Raw genomic sequence first — 14,532 nt, 5'->3', positions numbered from 1 at the left:
ACAACTTCGGTGATTATCCATTGAACCAGGGGACTTCCTCATTTTACCCGCCGTTAGATTGAGGCTCAGAGAACTGTAGGGGCTTGCCAGATTGCTCAGCGTTGAAGAGAGGACTCGAATCAAAGTTAATGCTAGACAGGGGAAGACTTCCGATCACCTCTGAAGTGGTTAGGGCAAAGGGTTTGAGGGAGGTCGGCCCTTGGTTTTTTACAGTTCGTTCCCAGGCCCTGGGGGAGGTGACGGGCGGCCAGGCCATGCTGAGTGAAGCGTAGGAATTCCACTCAGCCCAGACAGAAGTTCCTGAGAACAGGGATGCCATCATTCATTTTCTGTGTCCTTCATGGTTGAATTGCAAATAACACACATTTTATATATATTTTAAGAAATGTTTGTTTATTTAGCTGTTCCGGATCTTATTTGCAGCATTTGAACTTTGGTTGTGGCATGAGGGATCTAGTTCCCTGACCAGGGATCGAACTGAGGCCCCCTGCAGAAGGAGCTCGGAGTCTCAGCCACTGGACCACCAGTGAGGTCCTTTTTTATCTTTTAATTTGGATTTTTTTATTTTTTGAGGTTGTAAAAATACAGATTTCTCTCTGTTGTTTTCCCAGTAGAGGTCTTTAAAGCTCCTGTAAGGAATTTCCCCTAAGTTACCGAATTCAGAAGAGTATTCACCCTTCTGTAGCATGTGTGTTCACACTGAACGTGTGTATTTAGACCTATATTGTCTCAGGACAGGTTTGGGGGGAAACATCACCTCTTAACAGTCAGGGGCCTCCATTATAACCACACCGTGTGCAATAAAAGATCATTGAGTTTATTCTTAAGATTATCATTCCTACTCTCAGTCTTCTCACTAATGGAGGGTCAGTCATATCACGTGTGATATAAAAGATGAATTAACATCACTTTTTTTGACTGAGGAGTTATTCTAAACCAAAACATGTTTTTCATAGGAATAATATTTTAAAGCATTTCTTGTCCTTGAATAGATATTGGCCAAATGTTAGGGGAGAAGGCAAAGGGCACCTTATTTAGGACTTAAAATATTAGCAATAATCCACACATTGAAATGTGTGAAAATGAATTAAAGTGTTTTTATTTAGATTTTGTACAGTGTCAAGTGCACAAAGGACTTTGTAGATAATACTGATGAAACTTTCTTCAGTAGAAGTTGAAACTTGTTATTGGGAGCCCATGCGTATTTGTTTAATATCATCATGTGATTTTGGTGAGGTTATGAATTCCTAATAAACAAAGGCACGTTCTGAGACCCCTCCCCCCTTAGGGAATGCAGTTAAATCAGGAAGCTTAGTGAAATTTAAAATATTTCTTTGTATTTGTATAATAATACCAAGAGGAGACCAAATGGGGATGATTTTCCTGTTTTAAGAAGAGAATATAGTCACTCAGAACTGCCAGATTACCTCGTCCATATTTTAAATTTTTATTTATTTATTTATTTGACTGTGCTGGGTCTTAGTTGCAGCATGTGGGATCTAGCTCCCTGGCCAGGGATGGAACCCGGGCCCCCTCCATTGGGAGCATGGAGCCCTAGCCACTGGACCACAAGGGAAGTCCCTCGTCCGTATTTTAAATAGCGAAAACCAAAACCTGTGTACTGCAGAGCTATACTTATCATGAACCCGCGAGTCTGCATTTATTGACGGAATTAAGAATTTTCTGGATTACAGATAGATACTGCATACTGTGTCATCTCCACTGTGTTTTGCAGCAAAACACTTCAATAGTTTCACCTAGTAGGAGAAATAAAGATTGCAGAGTGCCTCATGGCAGTTCAGGTTGGGTTTGCTGCCGCAGGAGTGCTGGGGCCAAGCTCATGGGGAGCTTGTGGTCCTTCGTTTTCTAATCATCTACCTCAGTTTAGCAGTTAAGTGTTAGTCATACCCGACTCTCTTCAACTCCGTGGACTGTAGCCCGCCAGGCTCTTCTGTCATGGGATTCTCCAGACGAGAATACTGGAGTGGGTAGCCATTTTCTGCTCCAGGGGATCTTCCCGACCCAGGGATTGAACCTGGGTCTCCCGCATTGCAGTTCTCCAGGTGTGGTCCCTGGGCCACAGGGATCCCAGAAAGCCTTTAAAAGGAGGCTTCACATTCTGCACTCTTCGTGGTGTCTCTGGGAAGTCCTCTCCTGTCGCCGGGCGGACGTGCACCAATAGCAGAGCAGCATGGCTGCCGCTGCTGGAGCCTCCACACAGGCTGAGCCCCAGACACGCAGCTCAGCGTCCTCAGCTGAAAACACGAACCAGTGAAGTCGCTCAGTCGTGTCTGACTCTTTGCAACCCCATGGACTATAGCCTACCAGGTTCCTCCATCCATGGAATTTTCTAGGCAAGAACACGAGTGGATTGCCATTTCCTCCTCCAGGGGATCTTCCCGACCCAGGGATCGAACCCGGGTCTCCCGCATTGCAGGCAAAGCCCCAAGGAAGACACACACCAGGCTGCCCTAAGATTGTCCTTGATCTAGCAGTAAAGACTGTTTGAGATCTCCACATGAAGCACTCTGGACACAGCAGGCTCCTAACACAGACCACAGTCTCTGGAAGCGCCTTGGTAACTGGCCATGTTGTGTTTGAATTCACTGTAATTTTCATGGAAAACCATTTTTCCTTGAAACAGACAACCAGCTTACTCACATTTGGGCATTTGATGGGCTTTTTTTTTTTTTTTTTTAAGAAAATGAGTGAAATTATTAGCCTGCCAATTTGAGGAAAATAAGTTTGTTGCCACTGATAAAACTTGAGCTTTCAACTGAGAATCAGAATTTAAGAAAGCTTGTGTCTGCTTGCCACTGTGAGCTTGTCAATTTCCCAAGCCATAAGGCTTCTTAAGAGATCGTGATGATAACAGTGAATATGATTTTCTCCATATTACGTCTTGTACACTTGATTGTCCACTGTATTCTAGGGCTTGATGCTACAAAGTTGTTGGGGGGGTAAAAAACCCATTGAGAGTATAAGGTAGACTTTTTAATAAGCTGTCATTTGTCAAATTCTGGTGTAGAAACAAAAATATCTACAATTGGAGAGGCTGTTAAGATATTCTGTTTCCAGTGGGCATTCTGTAGGAGACTGGACCTGCTTAACTGGCTCCAGCTGACGGCCCCTTTGGTGACAGCGTGGGTGCAGAAGCAGTCAAGTTCCCACTCTTTACTAAGCTTGCGTGAATGAGTTTGTTGGTATTTTTAAATGAATTAATGACTAAAATATTTGTTAAGCTGCCTCATTTTACTTTCTAACATGGTATTGTAGCTGTAATCCACTTAAACAAAGTCTCTTTGGGATCCTGAAGAATCTTAAGTATATAAGGGGAATCCAGAGACTAAAGTTTTGAGATCTGCCGCTTTCAGGCCTCATGAGTCAGAGTGTGGCCCCAGAAATCACCTGATTGCAGAAACTACCTACAGGCAAGGCCTTTCGGCGACTCTCTTCTGCATCAGGGAGGCACTGCCTTCCAGAGCCATACCTGGGGAGAAGCTTCTGGCAGATGGGTGCTGGGCTGCCAGAGATCCAGCGGGGGTGAGCCCACAGCCTTCTCTGCGCGGGTGCTCTCTGCTCACCTGTCTGTGCGCTGTTCACGGATTTCCTTGAGGAACGTGTTCCCATAGCTTCAGGTGTCTGAAACTGCCTGGTCTAGGAGCAATCTGGGCCCAGAGAGTGTAGGCTGGGGGGCTTAGGGGCGTCTGTCTGGGCTCGCCTGTGCCCTCGGGTCCCCACCTTATTCATGCTTTGCTCCTGTCTCAGAAGATGACCACCTCTCACGTAAACTTGAGATGGGAGGATGTAGACAGAAATCCTCCCACCGGGATTGTATTTGTATGTTTATCTCGAAAGCAGTTTGCACCTTTTCATTACGTCTTCCCTGTGGACTTGCAGCTGTGTGGAAATGCGTGCGTGGAATCCTCTTTGAGGGGGTGGTCTCGGGAGACGCTCGTGCAGAGACTGAGACTCCCAGGCTTCGGCGGAGGCGGACGTTTTATACATTTTTAGTGGGGTCAGCTGCTCCGTCTGAAGTTGGTGACTAAGCAGAGTATGTTTGGATTAAGTGTACAACCAGACAGTTTAACGTAAACTGTTGTAGCAAAGTCTTCCATTTCTCAGTGCTAATAACGATTTATTTTCTTCTTGTTTTCAGGGTGAATCTGTAAAATATTTCCTGGATAACTTGGATAAACTCGGAGAACCAGTAAGTTTTCAGGCAACGTTTATGTTTATTGTCGCTAGAAAGCAGTAGCCAGGATGAGGAAATTTGGAAAAATTATGTACTGAGCCATTTCCTTTTTCCTCATGGCTGTATACGGATTGTTCTTGCTTCATTTTTCCCTCCGTCTCCCCTCCTGACCGCTGCCATTTCCACAAGGAATGCCCTGCCCACTGTTCATGAAAGTAAAACTCTTCACAGAAAGAAGTTTATGCTTGAAAAGAAGATGGCGCATGAACGAGTCCGTGTCGCGGTCTTTGCTTTTCTGTAAGCAGAGGTTGAACACAGAGTGCTGAGTTCAGAACTTTCCGGCGAACGTTGTTTTCCAGTTCAGGACCCCTGTTTGCAGGGTTGGAGGGTAGGAGGTTGGATGCTCGAGGCTGTGACGCGGGCGGAGTCACCCTTGCCAAGGGAGCCGCCAGCTGGACCGTCCCGGGGTGCATGCCCTGTGGCCCTGAGCCGGCAGAGGCCGGCGCTGGCCGCTCTCCACACGGCTCAGGCAGAGGCCTCCCTGGAGGAGGCTCATGGCTGCTCAGGAGGCCCCGGAGGGCCGCTGCTCTGGCGCTGACGCCTCCCGAGCCTGCTCCGTGTGCCTCCTCCTGAACCCTGTCCTACTGTAGAGCCTCATGTGGTCCTAAGGGGTCTTGGAGATGTTTAACCCTGGAAATAAAACGGAAGGGGAGCACAGAATGAGCCCTGTTGCAGGTGGGAAGCAGCCCCGTGTGTCTGGCCGTGTGGAGAAGGACCTCCGTCTGCTCCTGCGGGACACGCGTTGCATTTTCCTGGGTGTGTTGCTCGGTGGCAGTGGTCCTCCCTGCACTCGGGGCGTGTCTCCCCAGACGCGGGCGTCCTCGGGCGGTCTCTGTGTAAGCCCCTGTGTGTGTCTGTTTGGTCCACTCCATCCACTTCAGTGAGACTGTGTGTGAAGACCCCGCTCACTGTCACTCTTCCGTCGCGTTAGATTGTAGTCAGCCTTAAAGAAAAGAAGTACCAGCCAAGTGCAGAGAAGCATTGGTGGATAAACTCAGTTTTTCAGAGTTATTTCATGTTTTCCAATTCAGATAGTGTGGACTGACATGTTCTGGGTTCACCTTTCCGTGGAGCCTTCCTTGAGCACATCACTCATCACGGGTCCCTCCTCTGCATTCAGACCCCACTGCTTGTATTACAGTTGTTGATTCATGTGAGGTTGGCTGGTCTTTTCCCCTCTGTGCCTGAGGGCAGGGACCTTGTGTCTTGGTTCTGAAGAGCTGAGTTCTTGCTGCTTAGCGACAGGGTCTGGCACCTCTTCGACATTCAGCAAATGCCCTGCAGCCTGCCAGGCTCTCCTGTCCTCAGCTGTCTCCCGGAGTTTGCTCAGATTCATGTGCAGACCAGTTAATGGTACACTACACTTTCTCACTATTCCTGAATCACTGAGCAGGAAATCCTTTCCTCTTTTCCAGGAGTACATTCCGTCCCAGCAAGACATCCTGCTCGCCAGAAGACCCACCAAAGGCATCCACGAGTACGACTTTGAAATCAAGAATGTTCCTTTCAAAATGGTTGACGTGGGTGGCCAGCGGTCAGAGCGGAAGCGCTGGTTCGAGTGCTTCGACAGCGTGACGTCCATACTGTTCCTTGTCTCCTCGAGTGAATTCGACCAGGTGCTCATGGAAGACCGCCTGACCAACCGCCTGACCGAGTCTCTGAACATTTTTGAAACCATTGTCAATAACCGGGTTTTCAGCAACGTCTCCATAATTCTCTTCTTGAACAAGACAGATTTGCTTGAGGAGAAAGTGCAAATTGTGAGCATCAAAGACTATTTCTTAGAGTTTGAAGGGGACCCCCACTGCTTAAGAGACGTCCAGAAGTTCCTGGTGGAGTGTTTCCGCAGCAAGCGCCGGGACCAGCAGCAGAAGCCCCTGTACCACCACTTCACCACGGCCATCAACACCGAGAACATCCGGCTGGTGTTCCGCGACGTCAAGGACACCATCCTGCACGACAACCTCAAGCAGCTGATGCTCCAGTGACGCCCAGAGGCTCCCCGCCTTCCCGCCTTCCTGTGTTCTGTTTGTTTTATTTTTAAAATAGAAGTTTACAGCAGGAATTAGAACAGTCTTGATTCTGGGTTTAACTCCTTGGAAATCTCAGTCCTCCTCCCACGACTCCCGGTCCCTGGCAGAGGGCTGCCCGAGGTCGCAGCTGCGGCCTCCGTGGCGGGGCCCTCCCGCCAGGCCTCAGACGAGCTGTCCTTCCGGCTTTGAACCTTGCGCTTCAAACAGCGCTCCTGTAGTGCCGAGTGCAGCAGGTGCCCCTGGCGCCGCAGGGCGAGGCTTTGAACGCATAGACCCTGGACCGAGCAGGATGCCTCTTGGCCGCCCGCACGCGGCAGCCGCGCCTGTGCCCAGCCTCGGTGGCCTGTTGGGAAAGGAGGGCCGTGGGGAGAAGTTTGCTCTGAGGGGTGGCGGTCCGTAGACTTCCCCGGGTTTGGCCTTCACGTTTTTTGATTGCTCGTATACCCAACAGTTGTTCTGAGTTTCTGTGGCTCCTGAAGGCGGTACCCTGCATGTGTCTTAGCTTACGTCAGGATGTCTCATCTGAGGCTGGCAGAAGCTCACGTGTGGTTCGGTGTGCACAGACACGTGCCATTCCTGGTGTTTTGATCAGAAGTCAGAAGAGAGGAGTGCAGGTCGCCTTTGTCATCCTTAGATAAGTCATCCAGGTGCCATGTGGGAAGCACTCTGGCCACAGCAGCAGCTGGAGAGTGCGGCCTGAGAACAGAGCTTGCTGACACACACTGCCCTCCCCAAGGATATTCTGTTTTACTCTCAGACTTTGAGGCCCCGTCTCAGACGCGGTGGGTCCCACACTGGGAGTCCCTGTCGCACCATCACGGATGTGGTTCTTTCACACTCCTGCCTGTTCCCGTCAGCTCCACATGGCAGCATTTATGGGGTGTTTTGGGTTTTGGGGTTTTTCGGAGCTTGCCAAGGGCAATATTTTCCTGTCAGACTATCCAGGAAGCCATTGTTTGAGGTTCTCGTTCCTTCTCGCTGTGTCTCTGAGAGGCTGTACGTGTTCGCAGCACTGTTGGTGGAATTCTAGCTCTCCTGAGCTGCGTTTGGAAGGTTCGAGGATTCTCCCAAGAATGAGGAGTCGTGTTCCAGTTCCTGCTGAAAGATGGTTACATGTGATCTCCCCCACCACGCCCCAAATTAAAACGCACCCCCCAAGGAGCTTTGCCATTAACAGACGCATCCTCCATGAGCACCTCAGAATGGCTGGTTTTCAGCATTAAGAGGAGTGCCCTGTAGGTTATGTGGTGCTGGAATTGGGCAGAGGAGCAGGTGTACAAGGTGCCAGTTCGGGAAGTCTGATGGTTTTCTCCCTTTCCTGACAGTTGTGATTGACTGTGATACCGGCCCCTTTGCTGTACAGCTCACTGTGTTCTCCGGTGTTTACAGGCAAGCAGTCCTTGAAAGACTGGTCAGAATTGTGGATCCCTCAGCCCTCCCCGGTCGGGCTCTGGGTCTGTGTCGCGGGTCGGGTTAGGATAGGACTCTGCCGGGACCTGACCAGGGGTTGTCGGGCGCCTGACTTTTCTGGCATCTGAAGCTCCTCCGTCGTCCCCTCCGCAGCTGCCCGTGTGTCTGTGGCCTGGTGATCCTGTGCTGCTGACCTGAGCCCTCCCCGTAACACAGGCGTCCGTAGAGCAGGGCCTGCGCGTGCCTGAGAGTTCTGTGTCCAGCGCTTCTCACCAAACACGAGTGTGTTGTTTAACCCGCAGGGTGAACCATTTCAGGGCACAGCACCTGCGTGTTACATGAGACTTTGGTGGAGGTCTGTGCGTCAGTTTAGCAGGAGGTGTTGTTTCCCTCCAGTGAGGGCTAAAGTCTGTGTGTGCAGCGAGGAAGGACGGTCTCAATCAGGTCCTCGTTCAGTTCTCTGATACGAGCCACACATACTGCCGGACAAAGCAGAGATCCCCATTTTGAGCACCACAGTCAGATGTTAAAGCACCAAAGAGATGGGATACTATTCTGAGCATTTGAGATTCCTTTCCTGATGTGTGTGAAGTCTCAAAGTCAACTTTCTTTTAATGTAAAACCTCGAGTATATTTTGAGGCAGTAAATTACTCATACAGGCTTGCAGGTTCACTCTGAAGGCTTTAGTGCACATGTTTTATATACTGTATTTTTAAACCATGTGAAAGAGTCCTATACCTGCATCATGAAAACCAGATCCTTTTAAAACACCCCTGTGTGAAGGGGAGGTGGAGATTAGGGACTAAGCTGCAAGGGTGCTCATAGTTTTCCCCGTGCCAGTTCCCCCACCCCAGTCTCTCAAAATGTAATTTGAATTTAAAATTCTTTACTGTATTTAATTTTCTAAGTCTTCATGGTTACAATTTGGAGTAAAATGTGCCTAATTTTCCATTACATTCTGTTCTTAGGTCTGAATGTCTTCTTGTTTAATTCTTAAGAAATTTCACACAAGTGTCTTCATTGACCTTGAAGAACCTTACAGTATACAGAGTTGCCTTATAAAGCAAAGAACACCTCAAATTTTTGCCTTTTTCTTTTTCTTAAATAGGGAAGAGTTTTTGTCAGATATTTTTTCTGAAGATCCAAATAATTTAAAGGCATGCCTCTGCCGCTTAAATATTATTTTAAACAACCCACATCCTTGCGTGCTGCCAGTGTTGTGTTAAACTGGAATCTTCCGTTGTGTCATCGGGAACGGGCACTTGATAGTGGGGCACAGCAGCAGCCAAAGAAGGCATCATGGAAGCCGCACCGCGTGTCCTTCATGTGGCGAAGATCCTCTTGTTAGGCTCTGGTGAGGTTGCCGAGGGAAGTCCTTGTTCAGTGGTTGGTATAAAGCAGGAAGAAGTCGGATTCCCCAAACCCCAGGAGTGATTAGAAGTGTTGATTTACATGCACAGAAATCATGGGCTCCATAATTGTTTGTAAGCAGAAATGAGTAAATCTTAACTTCCAGCATCTGCCCAAATACTTGTATTTATGCTTTTGGTAGGATGTTATTTTCAGCATTAGTACACATATCCGGTTATGCCTTATTTATATGAAGAATAAAGTTACCAAGTCATGTTCTGTAATGTTCTGAAATTCAAATCACTGTGTGAGAAACCCTCAAATTGGTGCTTTCATTATATAATGAAACATTGCGGCAAAGCCCCAAACCAAGCCGTCTGAAACAAGATTCTCTCCATTGCAATCTGTAGAAGTGTCACTTCTGTCCGTGTATTAAGGCTGCCTATCAGTGTTAACTCTCCATTTCTTGTTTGAATCCATGAAATCATGCCTGTAAATCTCAGTCACACATTTGTAATAATCTCCCTAATAAACCTAGAAAAAGTTACCGTTACCTTTTCATTTCTTTTCATGAAAGAAAGTTAATTGAGGGATCAAGAGCACAGATTCTGCATGTGTCTTTTTTTTTTTTTTTCCCAGTTGAAAATCTGACTTTGTCTTTCACATCATTTCAACGTGCAGAGTTACATCACTCACAGGCGATCTGTCCCTAGGTCTGTGCTGCTGGACTAAAGTGCTGCTTTTCCCTTCCTTCCTCCTTGTGATAGGATCCAGATTGGCTTTTCAATGTAGTAAACACGAGGAAGGGAGGGAGTGTGTGAGTGTGTGTGTGTATCTCCACGTTCCAGATAAACAGTAACATTCCCATTATCTTATGGTACGAGGTTAGGGCTTAATAAATTTGTAGAGAGATTAAAGTGAAGTCTAAACCTGGACACTTGGTCATCAAGTTGAATTTAGTGGCTTTTTCAGTACCATCAACTTGCTACTAGCCTTGGCATGTTAGTGTAACTTGCAGCACACCGCTAGCATCCTTATGCCTGTACTTGAATGTATAGTTAGCACATAAAGAACTCATCCTTGCGGCGTCTAGGTCTAAGCGTCTGATTTCCAATGGCAGAGCTTACATGGAACAAAAAAGTGTTAGTGGTAGGGCAGTGATTTCTGGGTTGGTAAGAGATTTTGTGACCTTTCCAAAACAGCATCACCTCTGAGTGATGAACATTTCCAGATGGACGGAAGCAGGGCTCCGGGGGGCATCACACTGTCAGTTCATGAAATCTCCTGATAGGAGGCTCCTTACTCAGTCTCTGATCTGGGCTTGTCTCTGGAAAGCCTGTTTGTAGTATTTCTTGCCACAGTTAAGTGTTGTGTTTGTCCTCAGTCATGCCTGTTTAGGGGTTAATTCTTGGAAAGGACCTGTAACAATGCAGCAGACTATACCGTTTACCCTTTCTTTACCTCTTACTTGAAAGTAGAATTGCAAAATGTTGAAATGGCTTTTCCCTGCTACTCCAGCCTGGTGGAGCTCATTTACCACAGAAGCCTTATCAAAAAGTCTATTTTGTAACAACCTGGTAGATACTGTACCTAACAACATGATTTGTATTAGCTCTGTATCAAAGTCATTTGCGGCTTCAGATTTTTTATACATCTATCCTTTTATAACTCTGAGAACTGAGCACATTATCTGGTAATTGTTGTACATTTTTTTTTTTCTGTCAGTGCTTTAGGATTGGCAATAAATTATTTCTACAGGAGGTCTGAAAGTGGAAAGAATGATTTGATTTGATTTGATAAAAATGAATTGCTAGTCATCAAGGCTTTTTACTTTTGTACATATTTTGCGAAAATTTTGCCTCTTGCTATTAATATTTGCTTTGTAAAAATTACTGACGTTTAATAAACATTTATAAACTGTTCCATACTATGATGTTATTTAAACTAACTCTTTAATTAATGTCAAGACTAAAGCAGATACTTAAAGTCCGAAAGAAGTTCCGCCCACTGACTGGAACCTTAGAAATTTCTCTCTTGGTAGATCTCTGATGATACTTTGACTTAAGTTAGTCTATAAACATTTCCTCACTGAAGAAGGGATGTGGACTTGAAGAAAGTTCCCAAACATTCGTTTTGATGTGGCAACCAGGAGCAGGAAACACCACCTTTTCTCTCTGCTGCTCTTAAAATCACTCAAGTTGTGCACAGGTGTCTGGGCTCACAGTTTGTCCACCTGCGAGTCTAATGCTGTTACGTCTTTTGTAGCTGAAATGGCGTTTTAAAAGCAAACTGATATGATACCACTCCTTTTTTTGTTTCAAGGAACTTTATGATTTACCGAAAAATTGCAAAAATAGCAGTTTCCTAAAACTCCACACTGGGTGACAGTTTCCCCAGGTGACATCGTGAACTGTCCTAATTAATATCTTGCATTACACTCATGTCCCATAGTAATCCATTTGTTAAAATTAATGAACCAATGTCGATCCTTTATTCTTACCTAAAACCTGTACTTCATTCAGATTTCCTTAGTTTTTCCCTGCTGCCCCTTTCTATTCCAAGTCCATGCATCCAGGACACCTTACGATGACTTGCCCTGTCTCTGGGCTCCTCTGGGCCGTTACTCCTCGCAGACTCGCCTCGTTCTGGTGGCCTCGGTGGCTCGGGGAGGAAATGCTGGCTGGCGTTGAGACAGCCGTCCCTCTGTTGGGAGCGGCCTGGTGTCCTCCTCGTGATTGGATTGGGCTCCGCGTCCGGGACCTCAGAGGTGAGACAGCGCGCGTGCGGTTACATCATTCGTCCTTTCCCTTTGCGACTTCCGCTCCATGAGAAGTCATTCGATAACTCTTGGTCTGGGTACCCCTTTCCTTAACTGCCGTTACGGGAGACAGCGTGTGCTTTTCTTCCCCGGAGCAGAGTGAAGGGGCTCTTCCTACCATCGGGATTGCAAATCAGGTGTGAACAAGCATTCGTGGTGATGGGTGTAATCCAGGACTGGTTGGTTCCAGGCATTTCTGGCAAAATAAAAATTGTGCCCAAGAACTCAGCATTTACTGTGAGATTTCCCTGTTAACCGCAAGAAAAATTGAGAAAAGTCTGGAGGTACTTCCAAATCTACGAATACCTACCAATTTGTAGACTGCAAACAGGCTTTCTTTGTGAGATTTAAGATCTTTTAAAATTGAAACTAAACACGTGTGCATTTAATTCTCCCAAAGCAAACCAAGAGGTCTTTAAAAAAAAAAAGAAAATCCTACAACCTTTCTTATTCTGTTGTTGGAACAAGAGAATGTTCATTTGTCGGTGGAGACGGCTGAAACCTGTTGTCCAGGAAAGGGCTGGGCACTGTTGCCATGGCTGAGTGGCAGTCACATCGCCCTGGCACCATGGCCTGCCCCGTTGCCCAGACTGTGGGTTTTTGGAAGAAAAAAAAGAGACTTCTGTCCTTTCAGAATGCAGGAAACTCTCAGTTCATAGGTTAAACCAGAAGTTTGTTTGGGTGACAGGAAATCTGGCAAACCCTCCAAAAAACAAAAAGACTCAGGCACAGTTTTAAAAGCCATACCAACCTTCCTTCGGGAGCAAGTGGGGCCCCTGGCAGAACTGCAGCTGGGGCGAGGAGGGACAAAAACACTGTCACGACTTCCTGAGTGTCTCCGTCTTCACGCCCACCACGACGACGAGAGGCTTCCTCGGGGCTCCGGCCCCAAGGAGGCAGAAGGAAGTTCCCTCCAGAATGAACGATCGTACGCAGTGTTGCTTTGTCTTTTCCCCATGAAGTTACATGAAAGGAAGACAAGCAGTGAAGCCCGTCTGAGTTGACCGTTCTTTTGTCGGCCGACTTCACGGCCACTTTACATTTGGGCTGGATTTCCCTCCCGTGAAACATGGGGGAAGGGAGAGAGCAAACTCCTACGATGCCCCGAGGCCCACACTGTTGACCTCGGGAGAGGAGCAGTGTGCGTGTTCTCTTTTCTATTCTTCTCCGTGGAAAATCCCAGTTCTTGTCAGCTTTGTGAGAATTAACTCGCTGGTTTCGTTTGACGCCAGAATGAGTCCACTGAAACTTGATCTTGAGAAAAAGGCCATGGCAGCGCCCAGGCTCCGCAAACAGCGCGTGGCGTCCAGGCCGTCCCTGTGTTTCTGTCGCGGGGTCTAGTTCTGGGGGACGATGCTGAGTCAGTGTCCAGAGGGTGAGGGTCTTCTCGGGCGCTCCAGCAGGGCCGGTGCACACTGCCAATGCAGGGGGCGCGGGTTCCGTCTCTGCTCGGGGGACTAGAGCCCGCGTGCCACCACGAAGATCCTGCAAGCCACAGCTAAGACCCAGCACAGCCAAATAAATAAATGAACATGTTTTTGAAAAAGAGGACATTGCAAAGCCAGGTGGCTGCCCGGCCTTACGGCAGTAGTAACCCTCCGCGTGACACGGGCACCCTGGGCAGCGCACCCCTTTCCTCGTGTGTCTGCGTTTTACTCCTGGCTGTGCTGGGCCTTTGCTGCTGCGTAGGCTTTCCTCAAGTTGCAGTGAGTGAGGACCACTCTCTGGGGGTGGAGCACAGGTTCTGGAGCGCAGGCTCAAGGATAAGCCTGAGGTGGCTCCGTGACAGATGAGATCGTCCCAGATCAGAGATCAAACCCGCGTCTCCTGCTTGGGCAGGCAAGTTCTTTACCTCTGAGCCACCAGGGAAGCGCCGGCAGAGCCCTTTCTAAAGCACAGGAAACAAAAATTTTGTTCAAACCTCCGCCCAACATTCAAGGCATCAACCTCCCTCTCCGGCCAGCCTGCCCTTCCTGCTTCCGTCATTCCAGCTGACCCACGTGGCTGCTTGCCCCAACGACGCCTCTCCTCTGGTTCTCTCTGCCACGGGCAAAATCCTGCTAAGGGCTTCCCTAGTGGCTCAGCAGTTAAGAATTCGCCGGGCCTTGCAGGAGACGTGGGTTCCATCCCTAGGTCGAATTTATGCTCTCGAATTGTGGTGCTGGAGAAGACTCTTGAGAGTCTTAGACAGCAAGGAGAGCAAACCAGTCCATCCTAAAGGAAATCCACCCTGAATATTCATTGGAAGCACTGATGCTGAAACTGAAGCTCCAATACTTTGGCCACTTGATGCGAAGAGCTGACTCATTGGAAAAGACCCTGATGTTGGGGAAGATTGAGGGCAGGAGGAGAAGGGGACAACAGAGGATGAGGTGGTTGGATGGCATCACTGACTCAATGGACAAGAATTTGAGCAAACTCTGGGAGACAGTGAAAGACAGAGGATCCTGGCGTGCTGCAGTCCCTGGCGTCACAAAGAGTTGGACAGGACTTGGCAACTGAACAGCAACAAATCTCACCAACCCTTTGAGACTGTGAGAGAGGGAAATGGCAGGGTGGCTTCCACCCCAGGCTGCAGCTTTCAGGGCAGCTCCTGTGGAGCCACGGACGTCCACACTGAGCTCTTCTGCTCGGCGGTGACGCGGACCCGCCATCATTACTCGGA

The 14,532-nt window shown here is 48.0% G+C and overlaps 1 protein-coding gene across 1 annotated transcript in view; it reads left to right on the top strand.

Moving 5' to 3' along the window:
* The window catches only part of GNA13 (G protein subunit alpha 13), a 30,728-nt gene extending 19,751 nt beyond the window's left edge, over positions 1-10,977 (top strand). The window contains exons 3-4 of the mRNA XM_043905737.1: positions 4,160-4,210; positions 5,671-10,977. Coding sequence (XP_043761672.1) covers positions 4,160-4,210; positions 5,671-6,243 — 624 coding nt within the window. The 3' untranslated portion in view covers positions 6,244-10,977. The remainder of the gene's footprint in view (positions 1-4,159; positions 4,211-5,670) is intronic.
* The last annotated feature ends 3,555 nt before the right edge of the window (positions 10,978-14,532 follow it).

This window comes from Cervus elaphus, chromosome 5, assembly GCF_910594005.1.
Source record: "Cervus elaphus chromosome 5, mCerEla1.1, whole genome shotgun sequence".
NCBI lineage: Eukaryota > Metazoa > Chordata > Mammalia > Artiodactyla > Cervidae > Cervus > Cervus elaphus.
The sequence above is the reverse complement of the archived record's forward strand: the minus strand, read 5'-3'. Positions and strand labels throughout refer to the sequence as shown.